Genomic DNA, 15,195 nt, shown 5'->3' with positions numbered 1-15,195 from the left:
GCTGCCAGACGCCCCGTGAGTCCCATCCGGGCCATCGCCATCACCGAAGGCTTCCTGTAGGAGGGGACCTTTGAGCTGAGCCTTGAAGGATGGGTGGAATGTCCACGAGGGTCCAGAGGAGAGGAACGGGCTGGCGTTTCAGGTGGACGGGTGGACTCTTCCAGAAGGCGGTCTTTAAGGGCGAGCGCGCGGGGACTCGCCACACCGTGGGGGCCTCCAGGCCTCCGCTACTGCATAGAATTTGCCGACTATTAGCCACGAGGGGGCGGGGTGAGGCGGGGCGGCGCCGAGGTGGTGGGGTGGGGGGAGCCCAGGGAGCTTCATAAAGCCACAGCAAAGGCGCCGCGACGCTAGTGACAGCGGCCCGCTGGAGACGCAGCCCGGGAGCTGCCGCGCGCCCGCCAGACGCGGGCGCAGGACCCAGGCGTCCGAGGCCGGGCTCCGCTGGGGGCCCCCGCCCCCGCCCCCGCCCCCGCGCCCGGGCCCCGCCCCCCGCGCCCCCGCGCCCGCCCCCGCGCGGAGAGCGGCCGGTCCCCGACGGCTGCGGGAAGGTGCCAGCCCGCCCCGGATGGGCATCGTGGCGCGGGGCTGCGGAGACATGCTGACGGGCACCGAGCCGATGCCGGCGAGCGACGAGGGCCGGGCGCCCGGCGCCGACCCGCAGAACCGCTACTTCTACCCGGAGCCCGGCGCCCAGGACGCGGCCGACCGTCGCGGGGGCGCCAGCCTGGGGGCGCCCTACGCCGGGGGCGCCCTGGTGCCCGCCCCGCCGGGCCGCTTCCTCGGAGCCTACGCCTACCCGCCCCGGCCCCAGGCGGCCGGCTTCCCCGGGGTGGGCGAGCCCTTCCCGCCGGCGGCGAGCGCCGAGGGCTACCAGCCCGGGGACGGCTACGCGGCCCCCGACCCGCGCTCCGGGCTCTACCCGGGGCCGCGCGAGGACTACGCGCTGCCGGCGGGGCTGGAGGTGTCGGGGAAGCTGAGAGTCGCGCTCAACAACCACCTGTTGTGGTCCAAGTTCAATCAGCACCAGACGGAGATGATCATCACCAAGCAGGGGCGGTGAGTGAGACGCGCGGCCGCCGGACCGGGGCGGGGGTGGTCCTGTCCTCTCCTCTCCTCTCCTCTCCTCTCCTCTCTTCTCCTCTCCTCTCCTCTCCTCTCCTCTCCTCTCCTCTCCTCTCCTCTCCTCTCCTCTCCACTCCCTCTCCTCTCCCTCTCCTCTCCTCTCTCTCCCCTCCTCTCCCTCTCCTCTCCTCTCCTCTCCTCTCCTCTCCTCTCCTCTCCTCTCCCCTCCTTTCCCTCTCCTCTCCTCTCCTCTCCTCTCCTCTCCTCTCCTCTCCTCTCCTCTCCTCTCCTGTCTTCTCCTCTCCTCTCCTCTCCTCTCCTCTCCTCTCCACTCCCTCTCCTCTCCCTCTCCTCTCCTCTCCTCTCCTCTCCTCTCCTCTCCACTCCCTCTCCTCTCCCTCTCCTCTCCTCTCTCTCCCCTCCTCTCCCTCTCCTCTCCTCTCCTCTCCTCTCCTCTCCTCTCCTCTCCTCTCCTCTCCTCTCCTCTCCCCTCCTTTCCCTCTCCTCTCCCTCTCCTCTCTCTCCTGTCTAGACTTTGCTAGTGTCTCGGTGTGGCTCACAGTGGGGCTTAGGCTTTGGGGGAAGCGGGGAGGGAGTTGTAGCGCGGACAGGAAAGTTCTGGGGGCTGTTTTCTCCCAGAAAGTTACACCAACAGGCAGAACTCAGGAGGGAGATGGAGAGAGTGGGTGCAATGCGAAGTTACCGTGCTTAAGGGAGAAGGTACCTCTGGTTTCACCCGGAATTGGGGTGAGCCCTTGCCCCACTTTCTACCTCTATGGGGGGGGTCCCCGTGAGCAGAGCGGGGCTGCGTTTTGGATTTGATGGGGCAGGACTCCTCTTTGCCCCTATGTGTGGGGAGATGGAGGAGAGGGCAGGGTCCTGTGCTGTGGCCAGTAACCCAGCGCCACCCCCCCACCTCTCATACCCCCACCCCCACCTTTCTTACCCCCCCATCTCTCTTATCCCCACTCTACCCCCACCTCTCTTACTCCCACCCTCCCACCGCACACCTCTCCCAGGCTTTTTGCTGCTGTTGTGCACAGGTCAGTTTTGGGAGGTGGGTAAGCCCTAGGATTTGGTGACATGGAGGAGCAGTTGCCAAGTTTCCTTTCCGGTAGTACTTTGAGAGCTCATATGTCTGGTGTGAGTGTGTTTGGGGGGGATGGTAAAGTGTGTGGGGGGCACAGATCCCTTCTAGGCACAGGCCCCACCGGAGAGCACACATACCCATGGGCCTGAGCAGGTGAAGCTAACCCACCCACCCCAGCTGGCAGCCAGTCTCACTCTGCTCCCTCCCAGGTCTGTCCCCTGAAAGTCTTGCCTCACCCCTGGCCAGATACTTTCCAGGGGTAGGATCCAGCATTGGGAACCCATGGGTCCATAGCTCAGGATCCCCTGAGCCCAGTGCAAGAGGGGTAGGGTTTGGGGCCAAGGGTACTGCTTCCGGGGAAAGAAAGAGAAACTTGCCACCGGTGCGGTATTTGTTTAGTAAGCAATGCCGAGTGGGCCCTGCCTGGGTCTGGCATGTGAAAGCCTGCACCCATCCCTCCCAGTAAGGGCCTGCTCAGGCAGGGGACCAGGGAGGACCTCTGCGTGGAGGACCTGTGTCATCAGTGCGGCCAGGAGGAGTTGAAGGGCAGATACCCAGTGTGGGGCTTAGGAAAAGAGTGGGGAAGCCATGCAGGCCCAGGGGGATTGGCATTCCATCTAGGCATTGCTGGGACGTTCTTCCTTTCCAGGGATTTCTGTGGGGTGGCCTGGGATGGAGGGATGGATCCACCAACCACAAATAGCTCCAAGGGGCTGAGCTGTTCCTCTTTCTCTGGGATGAACCCAGGAAAGTTGGCCTTTTCTTTTCTGGTGTGGCCTTTATGCCCTCAGCCTTCTGATAATTCCTCTCTGCGTCCCCCTAACCCTAGCCCCCTCTGAGTGCTCCCAGGCACAGCCCAGGCTTCTTAGTCCTCTCAAGTCTGAATTGGAGGGGACCCAGGAGATCCTCTCCAGTCCCCTTCCTTCACAGACAGGGAAATGGGCTCAGAGACAGGAAGAGACTCTTCCGAGGTTACACAGCACACCTGTCGCTGGCAGAACGGGCACCCAAACCCAGCCCCTCGAGGCCAGGAGTAAAAACAGCCGCCTCTGCTGTCCAACGGCCTTGATGCATTCAGAGTGCTTTCATTTCCATTCTTTCACCGTGTGCTCCGTACGTAGAGAGGTCTCCCCATTCACAGCGAGGGACACGAGGCATGGGGACAGCTGGTGGCTTGTCCTCGGTCACTCAGCAGACCTGAACTCAGGCCTGTACTCTTGGGTACTCAGGAAGCCCTCCCACTCTGGGGCCTGGCCCAGGTCTCCCTACAACCTGCTGCCAGGGCCCTGCCCTTCAAGTCTTGAGGGGTGGGCTGGGCAGACCACTGGCCAGAACTTCAGGGATCCGGTGGGTGTGGGGCCGGCTGTGGGCTGCCCGCAGCCTGGTTAGGGGGTGTCTCACGGGGATGTGTCTCTGCAAGGTCACCGCCACTACCCCTGTGGCTTCCTTCTTTCCTTTATGTTCTTGCTGAATAATTCTCTCTTGACAAGTTTTGTTGTCTCCCTTTTAGATCCATACACCTACTTTCTTTTATTATGAAAAATTCCAATATGTACAAAAGTACAGAGAAAAACCTCACAGGCCTCCATCTACCCATCACCCAGCTTCAACAGTTGTTACTACTGGGCCAATCTTGTTTCTTCTTTATCCTTGCTTCTGCCTCCCACCGCCTAGTCTGCAATTGCATTGTGATGGTGTTAAGTATTTAGTAAGTAGATCCTAGGCATTATATTTCTTCATTCTTTTTTTTTTTTTAGATTTTATTTATTTATTCATGAGAGACACAGAGAGAGAGACAGAGACACAGGCGGACGGAGAAGCAGGCTCCATGCAGGGAGCCTGATGTGGGACTTGATCCCAGGACCCCAGGACCACACCCTGGGCAGAAGGCAGGCGCTAAACCACTGAGCCACCCAGGGATCCCCTATTCCTTCATTCTTAAAATTTCTCTATGTAGATCTAAACATAGCTTTTTACAATTCTATTTATTTATTTATTTATTTATTTATTTATTTGGGGGTGAGGGAGAGAGAGAATCCTAAGCAGGCTTCACACCCAGCATGGGGCCCAACATGGGGCTCCATCTTATGACCCTGAGATCAAGACCTGAACTGAAATCAAGAGTTGGACACTCAACTGAGTCACCCAGGTCCCCTAAAAATGGCGTTTTAAAAGTAAACACAATATTGTTAGCAATACTGCGAAGAATTTCATAAATATCATCAAATTTCCCTGATCATTTCATAATTGTGTGTGTGTGTGTATGTGTGTTTCACAATCCTTATGCTTTCCATCTATCTGAGGGATGGCTTCCGACACCATGGGGTCCCCGTTGGAAGAGGGCAGTGGCCCCTCACCATTTTCTTTGGTCCCTCCCCTCAAATCAGACCTCAGAGGCCCTGTGGTGGGGTGGAAGGGACAGAGAACACAGAGGCCCCAGTTCAGCCCCACCAGCCCACATCACCCAGGTACCTGAACCTGGGCTCCAGAGATCTGGGAACTCGGCGGCCATTTCCTTCTGCAACTGGCTTCTGAAGATCAAGGGCTCAGAGAACAGCACCCTTTCTCTCCCATTTGGAGGGCTGACTGTCCCTCTGTGGGTTCCAGTGACCTGCCAGTCACTACCACATCACCCACGGCCTTCTTCCTTTCTGAAAAATCCTCCTAGCCCAGGCCCACCCACAGCCCCACGGCCTTTTTGCCTTGGGCTGACTCACTCCCTCCCAAATCCTTCCTCTCCCACCCACCCAAGACCCCTCCTTCAGTATGGACAAGTGACATAGTCTGTCCTCCATGGGCAGCAACGGGATTGGGCATTGGGGGATGGCACTTCCCAGCACCAGAGCCTGACCCAGTCTCTGAGGTGGGGAGAAGAAAGTGAGACCCAATGTTGGACTGGCCAGTTGGAAATGTTGGAGTTCCACTCTGCGTGTTTGTGGAGATTCGGGGTGTCTACCCCGGGCTTGTGCTGTGTTTTGGTGTGGTGCTGGGTGTGTGTATGTGTGCTGTGAATGTGTCAGCGTGCATCGAAGAGTTGATGGTAGACGTTCTCAGTAGAGGAAGAGAGAGGCGGGCGTCTGTGTGTGTGGGTGTGTGGGTGTGCATTCGTTGCTGGCAATCCCCACTTTTCTGGGTGTGATTAGTTGATTATTATAATTAAGATAACTTTGGGTAGCTCTGTTGTTAAGAAGCTCAATTTGCATTTATGTGTGCGTGTGTGAATTTAGCGGTCGAGAAAACAATACAGTGCCACCCTGTCCTCCATCATTGATCACTGGCCTCATAGCCATGGTGGCCTCCCCTTGCCTACATTCCTGACCTTGAGAACTTTTTAGATCTTTAAAACAATTTGTTTGTCTGTTTGTTTGTTTATTGAAGCTTTAAGCCTGCTTTAATTTGGACTTACTGGCTTCATTTCTCTTGGGGCAGATGAATACAGCTTTACTTTCTGTTGGCTGTTTGCTAGTGGCTGTCCGATTTCTACTAAGTTGGGTCTGAGGTTGATGGAAGGAGGAGATCCTTTGATGCCTGAGCAGTTTACAGTTCGATAGGTCCAGGGCACTGCCGGAGTATCCTTCTGAAAGATGCTGCTATTTTACACCCCCACGAAGAGTGTGTGAGAGCACCCATTTCCCCACAGACTCATTGGCATTAGATAATCATTTTTAAAACATCTTGCCAACATGACTTAGAAAAAACTGCCTCCTTGTGACTTGTACGTGATGATGGTGAATTGGAGCGTATCAGAGGTGTTCAGGATAGGGCGGGGGTGTAGTATGATGACCCTGCGAGTCATTTCAAGATGGGACTATCTCATTTCAAGATGGGATAGTCCTGAGCAGCAGTGGAGGAATTTAGAGTCCTGGGCTCTGTCCTCTCAGGGCAGAATGATAAGTGGTCTTTCTGGAGAGCTTAGTTTGGCACCAGACCCTGTTCCTTCCCAGCAAAGTGTCATGTAAAGCAGGGGCTATTTTGGGATTCCAGCTGGCAGTGATTCTAGACTTTTAGGGTGAAACGAGACCTTCCTTCTCCTCTTCCTTTCCTCCATCCTCTTCCCGTGTCTCCTTCACTTCCCTCCACCAGAGATAAGCAGGGTAGAGAGATGAACACCACAGCATGGTTGCCGATGTCAGGAGACACAGACTCTGTTTCTCACCAAGGAGCGTCACCTCGGCTCTCCGATCCTTGGTTTCTTTGAGTATAAAATTGGAAATAACATTTTACATCTCAGGTGAACTGGCTGCTGCTAAGGAGAGGCACAATGAATATATCCTTTTCTTCCTTTATTCATACAAGTTTGGATAGGAACTGGTTATAATACAAAAAACCCGAGCAACCTGACCACTGTCATAGAATGAATTAGTAGTAGAGATGCGTTGAAAATACTGTCCCAGCAGCCTTAATCGCTCCAGGTCCCATCCCTGACCTTTGATTTCTCAAGCCAACTGGCCCACTGAGCCCCTGAAACCCAGAGCCTGGAGCTAGAGCCTGGACTTTTGCTCGGGGTCCTTCCGCCAGGCGAGAGGGCCTTGATAGCTCTGGGCCTGCAAGAGGGTTGGGTGGAGGAGGGACCGGATGAGCTGAGTTTCACATCTTTCAAACTGCTTAACAGCTCTCAGAGGAAAAATGGATAAGAGTTCTTGTCTCCATTTTTGGGTGAAGAAGCAGGTTTGGTTTGGGAATTAACTTACTCCAGGGGATGGGGCTAGTAAGTCTCTCTCTTTTTTTTTTTTTTTTTCTCAGCATAGGAGAGTCTGGAGAAGACAGGACTGTGGGGAGACCTTCCCAAGGTTATTAATGGTGTTGCTCGGGGAGCTTCTGGGGACTAGGGTGCACCCCAAAGTATTCCTAGGCCTCTGGAACTCTCCCTCCTCCAGGTTTCCTGACTCATGGACTGGTGTCTTTCTTCCCATGACTTCTCATAGGAGGAGGGGAGAGGTGTGTGGGAATGAAAAGTAGTTCTGATGAGGATTTGGTTCTGCCATCCTGAAAATTCTGTTCTTCCTCTTTGGGTTTGAAAAGAAAAGCTATCCCATTAGAATTAGCGATGGTATTGGTGTTGGTACTGGTGGTGGAAAGGATAATTGTAGTGATGGTGATAATGGAAGTGATGGTTTGGTGACGGGGGCAGTGATGGTAGAGGTGGTGGTTGTAGTGATGGTGATGGAGGGTGTTGGTGGTGATAGGTGTAGTGATAGTGGTGATGGGGGTGGTGGTGGAGGTGGTGGTTGTAGTGATAGTGGTGATGGAGGGTATCTATGGAGGTGGTGGTTGTAGTGATGGTGCAGGTGGGGGTGGTGATGGTGGTTGTAGTGATAGTGGTGATGGGGGTGGTGATGGTGGTTGTAGTGACAGTGGTGATGAGGGGTGTTGGTGGAGGTGGTGGTTGTAGTGATGGTGAAGGTGGGGATGGTGATGTTGGTCGTAGTGATAGTGGTGATGGGGGGTGTTGGTGAAGGTGGGATTGTAGTGATGGTGCAGGTGGGGGTGGAGATGGTGGAAGTGACAGAGATGGTTGTGGTATGGAAGTGCTTCCTTCTCAGAATCTATTACACTGGCACAATGGAGGTTAGGGCAGCATCCCAACCTCAACTTCCTCCACTTTTCCTGGGAAGCAGGACTTTGAGTGTGAGGATTGTGCTTAACAGAACTCTTTCAGGTGGATGGGAAGTTCCATCTAGGATTTTGGGTACTTCTCTGAAGGCTCAGGCCTGGGGCAGGCCATACTACAGACACCAGGCCCAGGAGGATGGGGCAGGGAGAGCGTGGGTGCCACAGGGCTGGGAGTGTTAGCACGGTGATGGCCAGCCACCATGGAAAGATGGGTTGGGGACCAAGACCACACCAGAGCTTGGAGGACTGAGGCATGAGGGCCTACAGGGAAGTGCCTGAGGGGGCTGGCTTGTGGCTTTGCTCCTCACCAGGAAGCAGACTAAGGTTAGCAACAGTGGCATGCAGCTAATATCTGGCAACTGACTCTCTGAGAGAAAAACACTGAGGGTCGCCTAGGTGGCTCAGTCAGTTAGGCATCTGCATTTGGCTCGGGTCATGATCCTAGGGACCTGGGATCGAACCCCCCCCCCCCCCCCCCCCCGCCGCCCCGCATTGGGCTCCCAGCAGGGAGTCTGCTTCTCTTTCTGTGTCTCTGCGTCTTTCTCTGTGTCTCTTTTGAATAAATAAAAATTTTTAAAGATTTTATTTATTTATTCATGAGAGACACAGAGAGAGAGAGAGGCAGAGACACAGGCAGAGGGAGAAGCAGGCTCCATGCAGGGAGCCCGACATCGGACTCGATCCCCGGACCCCAGGGTCATGCCCTGGGCCGAAGGCGATGCTCAACTGCTGAGCCACCCTGGCTGCCCGAATAAATAAAATCTTAAAAAGAAAAGAAAAGAAAAGAAAAGAAAAAGAACTGACAATTTCCTTGGTGAGGTAAAACTATCCCTCATGTTAGCTCACCCCACCAAAAAAAAAAAAAAAGAAAAGAAAAGAAAAAGAGAAACATTTAAAAAGCCCTGATTCACAGCATTTGCTGATTTCCGTGGTGTAAATACTCCCGTGATGGCTGATTTCGAGCTTCGCACGTGGTATCACTGAATGCAGAGTCGGGAAGAGCCAGGCAGTGGCTGTCTGGTATTTCTGTCATACAGGAACAAGAGGTGTAAGTCACCTCTAGAGCAGAGATGAGGGACGCCTAGGTGGCTCAGTGGTTGAGAGTCTACCTTTGGGTCAGGGTGTGATCCTAGGGTTCTGAGATCGAGTCCCACATTGGGCTCTCCACAGGGAGCCTGCTTCTCCCTCTGCCTGTGTCTCTGCTTTTCTGTATCTCTCATGAATGGATAAATAAAATCTTTTTAAAAAAAAAAAGAGCAGAGATGATAGTGAACTGTAGCAAATGAACTGAGAAGTGATGATTTTTGATGATTTAGTACCTTGGCTTATAATGTAATGTACTTAATTGTAAGTTTATATAATTAAATTTTTATTTTTTTTTAAGATTTTATTTATTTATTCATGAGAGACACGCACACACACACACACAGAGGGGCAGAGACACAGGCAGAGGGAGAAGCAGGCTCCATGCAGGGAGCCCGGACGTGGGACTTGATCCCGGGTCTCCAGGATCAGACCCTGGGCTGAAGGCAGCGCCAAACCGCTGCGCCACCGGGGCTGCCCTAATTTAATTTTTAAAATATGGTGGTGTTTAAGAACTGGTTGGCACACTCCCTGATCATTTCCAGTAGGTTCTTTCACCAGATGGAAGTGCCTCTAGGACACCACCGAAAGCCTTTGCGCAGGGTCAGCTGGCTGTGAGGTCGGGGGGCTGACAGATGCTGGGGGGTCTCTCTCTTTTCAGGCGGATGTTCCCGTTCTTGTCATTTACTGTGGCGGGGCTGGAGCCCACCAGCCATTACCGGATGTTCGTGGACGTGGTCTTGGTGGACCAGCACCACTGGCGGTATCAGAGCGGCAAGTGGGTGCAGTGTGGAAAGGCTGAGGGCAGCATGCCAGGTAGGAGTGCCCTGGGGAGCGGTGGGCACTCTTTCTCTCCGAGACTGGGCGCCCCCTGGTGGATCCAGGAGGAACCCCCAAGCCCCTGCCCCACCAGACCTAAGATTGAATTCCTGGTCTCACCCTTATCCCCTCCCGCTTCTCACTCCCATTCTGTTTGTCCTGTCTACTCTAGTCTGCTTTAACCTGTCTTCTACTCAGTTCTCTGCCCTATCCGGTCCTCCCCCTGCCACCCTAGAATGGGCGAAGAAGCCGCCCATCACCAGGGGCCTGGTCCCCAGGGGCTGCGTGCCAAAGAGGTTCACTGTCCACAGGAAACCGCCTGTACGTCCACCCAGATTCCCCCAACACTGGAGCGCACTGGATGCGCCAGGAAGTCTCGTTCGGGAAACTGAAGCTCACCAACAACAAAGGGGCCTCTAATAATGTGACCCAGGTGGGACTCCTTGCACCCTCCACCTCCCCTGACTGATTCTGTTCTGTGAAAGTCACTTTTCTTCTTCTCTGACTTTGGTTCTTTTTCCACTCACCTTGGGGGGGGGGGGGCGTGTTGCAAAGATGAGGTGGGAGGGAGTGGACTCTCACGGGATTGCATTCAGGATGGCATGGGCCAAGCCAGCCCTGCGGGTTTCTTCACTGAGCCCCAGGCCACTGTCACTGGTACACCATGCTGGGCATAGAGTTGGTGCCAGTGGGCCCTCCCCGCCCAGAGAATGGATACCAAGTCTTTCCTAGTTGAGCAATACTGTTAACAGCCCCACCCCTGAAAAGCCCTGCTTGTGCTAATACCTTGGTCACAGTAGACATCCCGGGGTGGGAAACAGGCAAAGAGGGCAGAACTGGTGCCCTGGAGAGGCTGGGGACCAGAGCTGGAGGGCCTGGGGGAACTTACCCGGTAGCAGGGCAGGGGAATGGACGCGATGACCTCAGGGTCCCCTCTAGCCTGGCCAGAGGGCTACAAGCATGCGGCTCTCTCTTAGATGATCGTGCTCCAGTCTCTCCATAAGTACCAGCCTCGGCTGCACATCGTTGAGGTGAACGATGGGGAGCCGGAGGCGGCCTGCAACGCTTCCAACACACACATCTTCACCTTCCAAGAGACCCAGTTCATTGCCGTGACCGCCTACCAGAATGCGGAGGTAAGGGCAGCTGGCGGGCCTGAGCTGCGAGGGGCAGGAACGGGACAGTGGGGCCCGCAGTCTTCCCTGGTGGGGGATTTGGAAGTTGCCTAGCCCCAGACTCAGGACTCAGGTGCCTCTGTTTCCCCTCTCTCTAGATCACTCAGCTGAAAATTGATAATAACCCTTTTGCCAAAGGATTCCGGGAAAACTTTGAGTCGTAAGTGCCACTGGTTCTAGCTCACCAAGGGCCTATGGAGGTTTGACTCCAAACACGGGAGCATATCTTTGCCGCTAGGGAGTGGGAGGAGGTGGGATGGATGCTGGAGGGCCAGCGGGCCAGGCACAGAGGGTCCAGGGAGGGACATGCAATAATAGGCAGGCTCACAGGTGACTGGTTCTCTTCGTGACCACTGTTTGTTTTGCCTTCTTTTTCTTCTTCTTTTTATTTTTTAGCATGTATGCATCTGTTGACACCAGCGTGCCCTCCCCGCCTGGACCCAACTGTCAATTGCTTGGGGGAGACCACTACTCTCCTCTCCTCCCCAGCCAGTATCCCGTTCCTAGCCGCTTCTACCCCGACCTTCCAGGGCAGGCCAAGGACGTGGCTTCCCAGCCCTATTGGTTAGGGGGCCCCCGGGACCACAGCTACGAGGCCGAGTTTCGGGCAGTGAGCATGAAGCCTGCCTTCCTGCCCTCCGCCCCTGGACCCACCATGTCCTACTACCGAGGCCAGGACGTCCTGGCGCCTGGAGCTGGCTGGCCAATGGCCCCCCAGTACCCTCCCAAGATGGGCCCAAGCGGCTGGTTCCGCACCATGCGGACTCTCCCCATGGAACCTGGTCCTGGAGCTTCAGAGGGACGGGGGCCAGAGGACCAGGGCTCCCCTTCGGTGTGGACTGAGATCACCCCCATCCGGCCAGAGTCCGGTGACTCGGGACTGGGTGAAGGAGACTCTAAGAGGAGGCGCGTCTCCCCCTATCCTTCCAGTGGCGACAGCTCCTCCCCTGCTGGGGCCCCTTCTCCTTTTGATAAGGAAACTGAAGGCCAGTTTTATAGCTATTTTCCCAATTGAGCCGATGACATGACAGAAACCGTGTCATCGGGCTGGAGGACACCAGCTAATGCAGACAGCTGACTCCGGGCTGGGAGGCCCCAGCTCCCTCCGTCCCTTCTCCTTTTGTAGTTGGTTGAGGAAGAGGGGGGCTGAGAAGGCTTCTGGGGTTCCCTCGCTGCTTCGGGCCCACTGCGAAACCTGAGAGGCGTGTCCCTTGCCCCTTCCTCTGCCCTAACTACAGTCATTTACCTGGTGCTGCTTCTGGCTGTGGGTTCCCAGCTGGAGAACAGAAAACAGAACAAGAAGGTCTTGGACACAAAGGAGCTTCCCCTCGTCCGTGGGGTGGGGTGGGGGCCAGGTGGGGCAGACTGGGAACTGGAGACTTGGCTGTCTTCCTTTGTAGAATGAACTTTGGGCAATTCTGTTTGTGTGTGTGTGAAAATAAAAATACCGTGGATTTTACACCAGCCGGCCAGCCAGCCAGGGTCGGCAACAGGACTCCGAGGACTTTGGGGCAGCTGGCCTGGGCCCCACCCGCTCAGAGACAGGGGGTCTCGAGGAAAGGGTTAGGAAGGGGGGGATGGTGCACACCTCAAGAAGCAATGTCTTGTGGGGGGGTTGGTTGTGTGTATGCGTGCGCGCTTTTTTTCCTTTTCCTTTTTTATTTTTTTTGGAACGGGGAGGCTATTTATTGTACAGAGAGTGGTGTCTGGATATATTTCTTCTGTCTTCATCACTTTCTGAAAATAAACATGAAACTGTAGAATGTGTCCTGCTTCAGTGCCCTGGAAGGGGACATGGATGGGGGACTCCACTGGGAAGTGCAAAGTGCACCATGGCTCTCCAGCAGCAGCTGAAGGCCCCAAGAACCTGAGCCTCCTAGGAATCCAGATTGGCCTCCTTTAGGGGATAAATGGAGTGAAAGGCCATGTCAATTCTACTTTGTAAGACATCTTGGGACAGAGAATGGCCCCTTCATCTGTGTGGCACCCTGACATGTGGAGGAGGGTTGGAGGGCAAGACCAAGGGACCGGGCTGGGAGGAGGCTGCGGGCTCTGCGGGGAAGAACAGCTTTGATTTCGCTTTGCATTTCTAGCTACTGTGGCTCTTTATCTTCATCTCAGGATTGTTCAAAGGTTAAAAGAGTAAATGTAAATTGGATAATATGAAATGATGGTTGGTTTCATAGGTCAAGAACAGCCAAACGGGGCACCTGAGTGGCTCAGTGGTTGAACATCTGCCCTTGGCTCAGGGCATGATCCCCCCGGGATCCTGGGATCGAGTCCCACATCAGGCTCCCGGTAGGGAGCATCTCCCTCTGCCTATGTCTCTGCCTCTCTCTGTATGTCTCTCATGAATAAATGAATAAAATCTTTTTTTTTTAAAGAACTAGTGAACATTGGCAATTTCATAAGATTCAAACTAGCACCTGTAAAGAGTTTAGAACAGGGCCAGATAAACAGTAAGCACTGTCTTTTTGTTTTTTGTTTTTCACAATTAAAAGCTAGTTTCTGAAAGAGCTCCCTAAGGGTAAGAAAAGAGTTTATGGGAAAGGTTCAGAAGTTGGGATTACTCTGTTTGGGATTACACCCTAGTGTGGGGCATACCCAATTCTTTTTTTTTTTTTTTTTTTTAAGATTTTATTTACTAATTCATGAGAGAGAGAGAGAGAGGCAGAGACACAGGCAGAGGGAGAAGCAGGCTCCATGCAGGGACCCCGATGTGGGACTTGATCCCAGGACTCCAGGATCACGCCCTGGGCCAAAGGCAGATGCTAAACCGCTGAGCCACCCAGGCTGCCCAAAAGTGAGTTTTTTTTTTTTTTTTAAGATTTTTATTTATTTATTCATGAGAGAAAGAGAGGCAGAGACACAGGCAGAGGGAGAAACCCCTGCTGGGAGCCCAATGCAGGACTTGATTCCAGGACCCCAGGAGCCAAAGGCAGACACTCACCCACTAAGCCACCCAGGTGCCCAGCATACCCCATTCTAATGCAGAGGGTGTCATCATGGGCCATGGGGTGTTCCCTTCTGTTGTAGCTTGCAAAACTTCATGTCTCACACTTCACATCCCCTTCTCTCCTGGTCTCTATCTATAGGCCATTTTTCATCACTTTCTGGTCAGAACAAGGAAAACATAAGAAGACATATTTGGTTCCATCCTCCTTAGATATAGAAGCTCATACTTTTGTAAATGACATTAGGAGTTCTGTCATACTGTGCTCTGCATGCAGATTGCTCCTCCGCTGGCCGGGCTTGTTAGCTGTCACTCTCTGGAGTGCTTAAGTATTGGTATTAAATCAGACCTAGGGGCAGCCCCGGTGGCTCAGTGGTTTAGCGCTGCCTTCGGCCCAGGGTCTGATCCTGGAGACCTCAGACTGAGTCCCGTGTCGGGCTCCCTGCCTAAAGCCTGCTTCTCCCTCTGCCTGTGTCTCTGCCTCTCTCTCTGTGTCTCATGGATAAATAAATAAAATCTTTTTTAATAAAAAATAAATTGTACCTATCTCCCTTTTTGGCCACTGTTTTTATTTTTATTTTTTAGGGCTTTTTTTTTTTTTTTTTTCATAATCTCTACACCTAACACCCAACGTGGGGCTCAAACTCATGAACCTGAGATCAAGAGTTGCATGCTTTTCCGAATGAACCAGCGAGGCACCCATCCCCCACTGTTTTTAAATGGTTTTTGTTCACTTCACTAGATATAAGTGAAGGGAGTTGTATTTTATACACTTTACTTTTCCCAGAAGTGTGGGGGCATATGTTTTGATGCTTTGTTATTTGACTCATAAAGATTCACTACTATTTTCTGTTCACTATTAAATGTACCACTTAATGAAAAGGTACTGAAAATACCAAAATATATCTCTTTTTGAAAAGATTTTATTTATTTATCCATTATATATATGTAAGCTCTTTATGTATATATATAATTTATATATGTGTGTATATATATGTGTGTGTGTGTGTGTGTGTGTATATATATATATATATATATATATATATATATATATATATATATATATAATTCTTTGCCCCAGTGTGGGACTCAAACTCACAACCCTAAGGTCAACAGTTGCATACTCAACTGACTGAGCCTGCCAGGCACCCCTTCAGTTCTTTTTTAATCCCCACAGATTATACTCCTGTATCACTTTGTTGAGATAGTAGTTGCTTGGGTTTAACTTTATGTCACCATTCTCTTTGTTCACTATTCCTTTTTGCATTTCTGCCTCTTTTTTCCTGGAACCACTTTCCTACTTTTTAAACTAAATCCTTGGGATCCCTGGGTGGCGCAGCGGTTTGGCGCCTGCCTTTGGCCCAGGGCCGGATCCGGGAGACCCTGGATCGATTCCC

The 15,195-nt window shown here is 53.1% G+C and overlaps 1 protein-coding gene across 1 annotated transcript; it reads left to right on the top strand.

Annotated features, from left to right (window-relative positions):
* The first annotated feature begins 564 nt into the window (after positions 1 to 564).
* On the top strand, positions 565 to 12,608 carry TBX21 (T-box transcription factor 21). The gene is made up of 6 exons (XM_077852973.1): positions 565 to 1,059; positions 9,513 to 9,667; positions 9,982 to 10,103; positions 10,648 to 10,806; positions 10,944 to 11,005; positions 11,242 to 12,608. The coding sequence occupies exons 1-6, from the start codon at positions 569 to 571 to the stop codon at positions 11,858 to 11,860; spliced, it is 1,608 nt and encodes a 535-aa protein (XP_077709099.1). The 5' UTR covers positions 565 to 568; the 3' UTR covers positions 11,861 to 12,608.
* Positions 12,609 to 15,195: the final 2,587 nt, after the last annotated feature.

This window comes from Canis aureus, chromosome 16 (assembly GCF_053574225.1).
Source record: "Canis aureus isolate CA01 chromosome 16, VMU_Caureus_v.1.0, whole genome shotgun sequence".
Classification (NCBI taxonomy): domain Eukaryota; kingdom Metazoa; phylum Chordata; class Mammalia; order Carnivora; family Canidae; genus Canis; species Canis aureus.
This window is presented reverse-complemented; position numbering and strand designations above follow the sequence as displayed.

Excerpts from the sequence above, each read along its gene's own strand:
- TBX21 (XM_077852973.1), top strand. The coding sequence starts at position 569 with ATGGGCATCGTGGCGCGGGGCTGCGGAGACATGCTGACGGGCACCGAG. Across the intron at positions 10,104-10,647 it reads CCTCTAATAATGTGACCCAG|ATGATCGTGCTCCAGTCTCT; the intron begins GTGGGACTCCTT and ends GCTCTCTCTTAG. Across the intron at positions 10,807-10,943 it reads CCGCCTACCAGAATGCGGAG|ATCACTCAGCTGAAAATTGA; the intron begins GTAAGGGCAGCT and ends CCCTCTCTCTAG.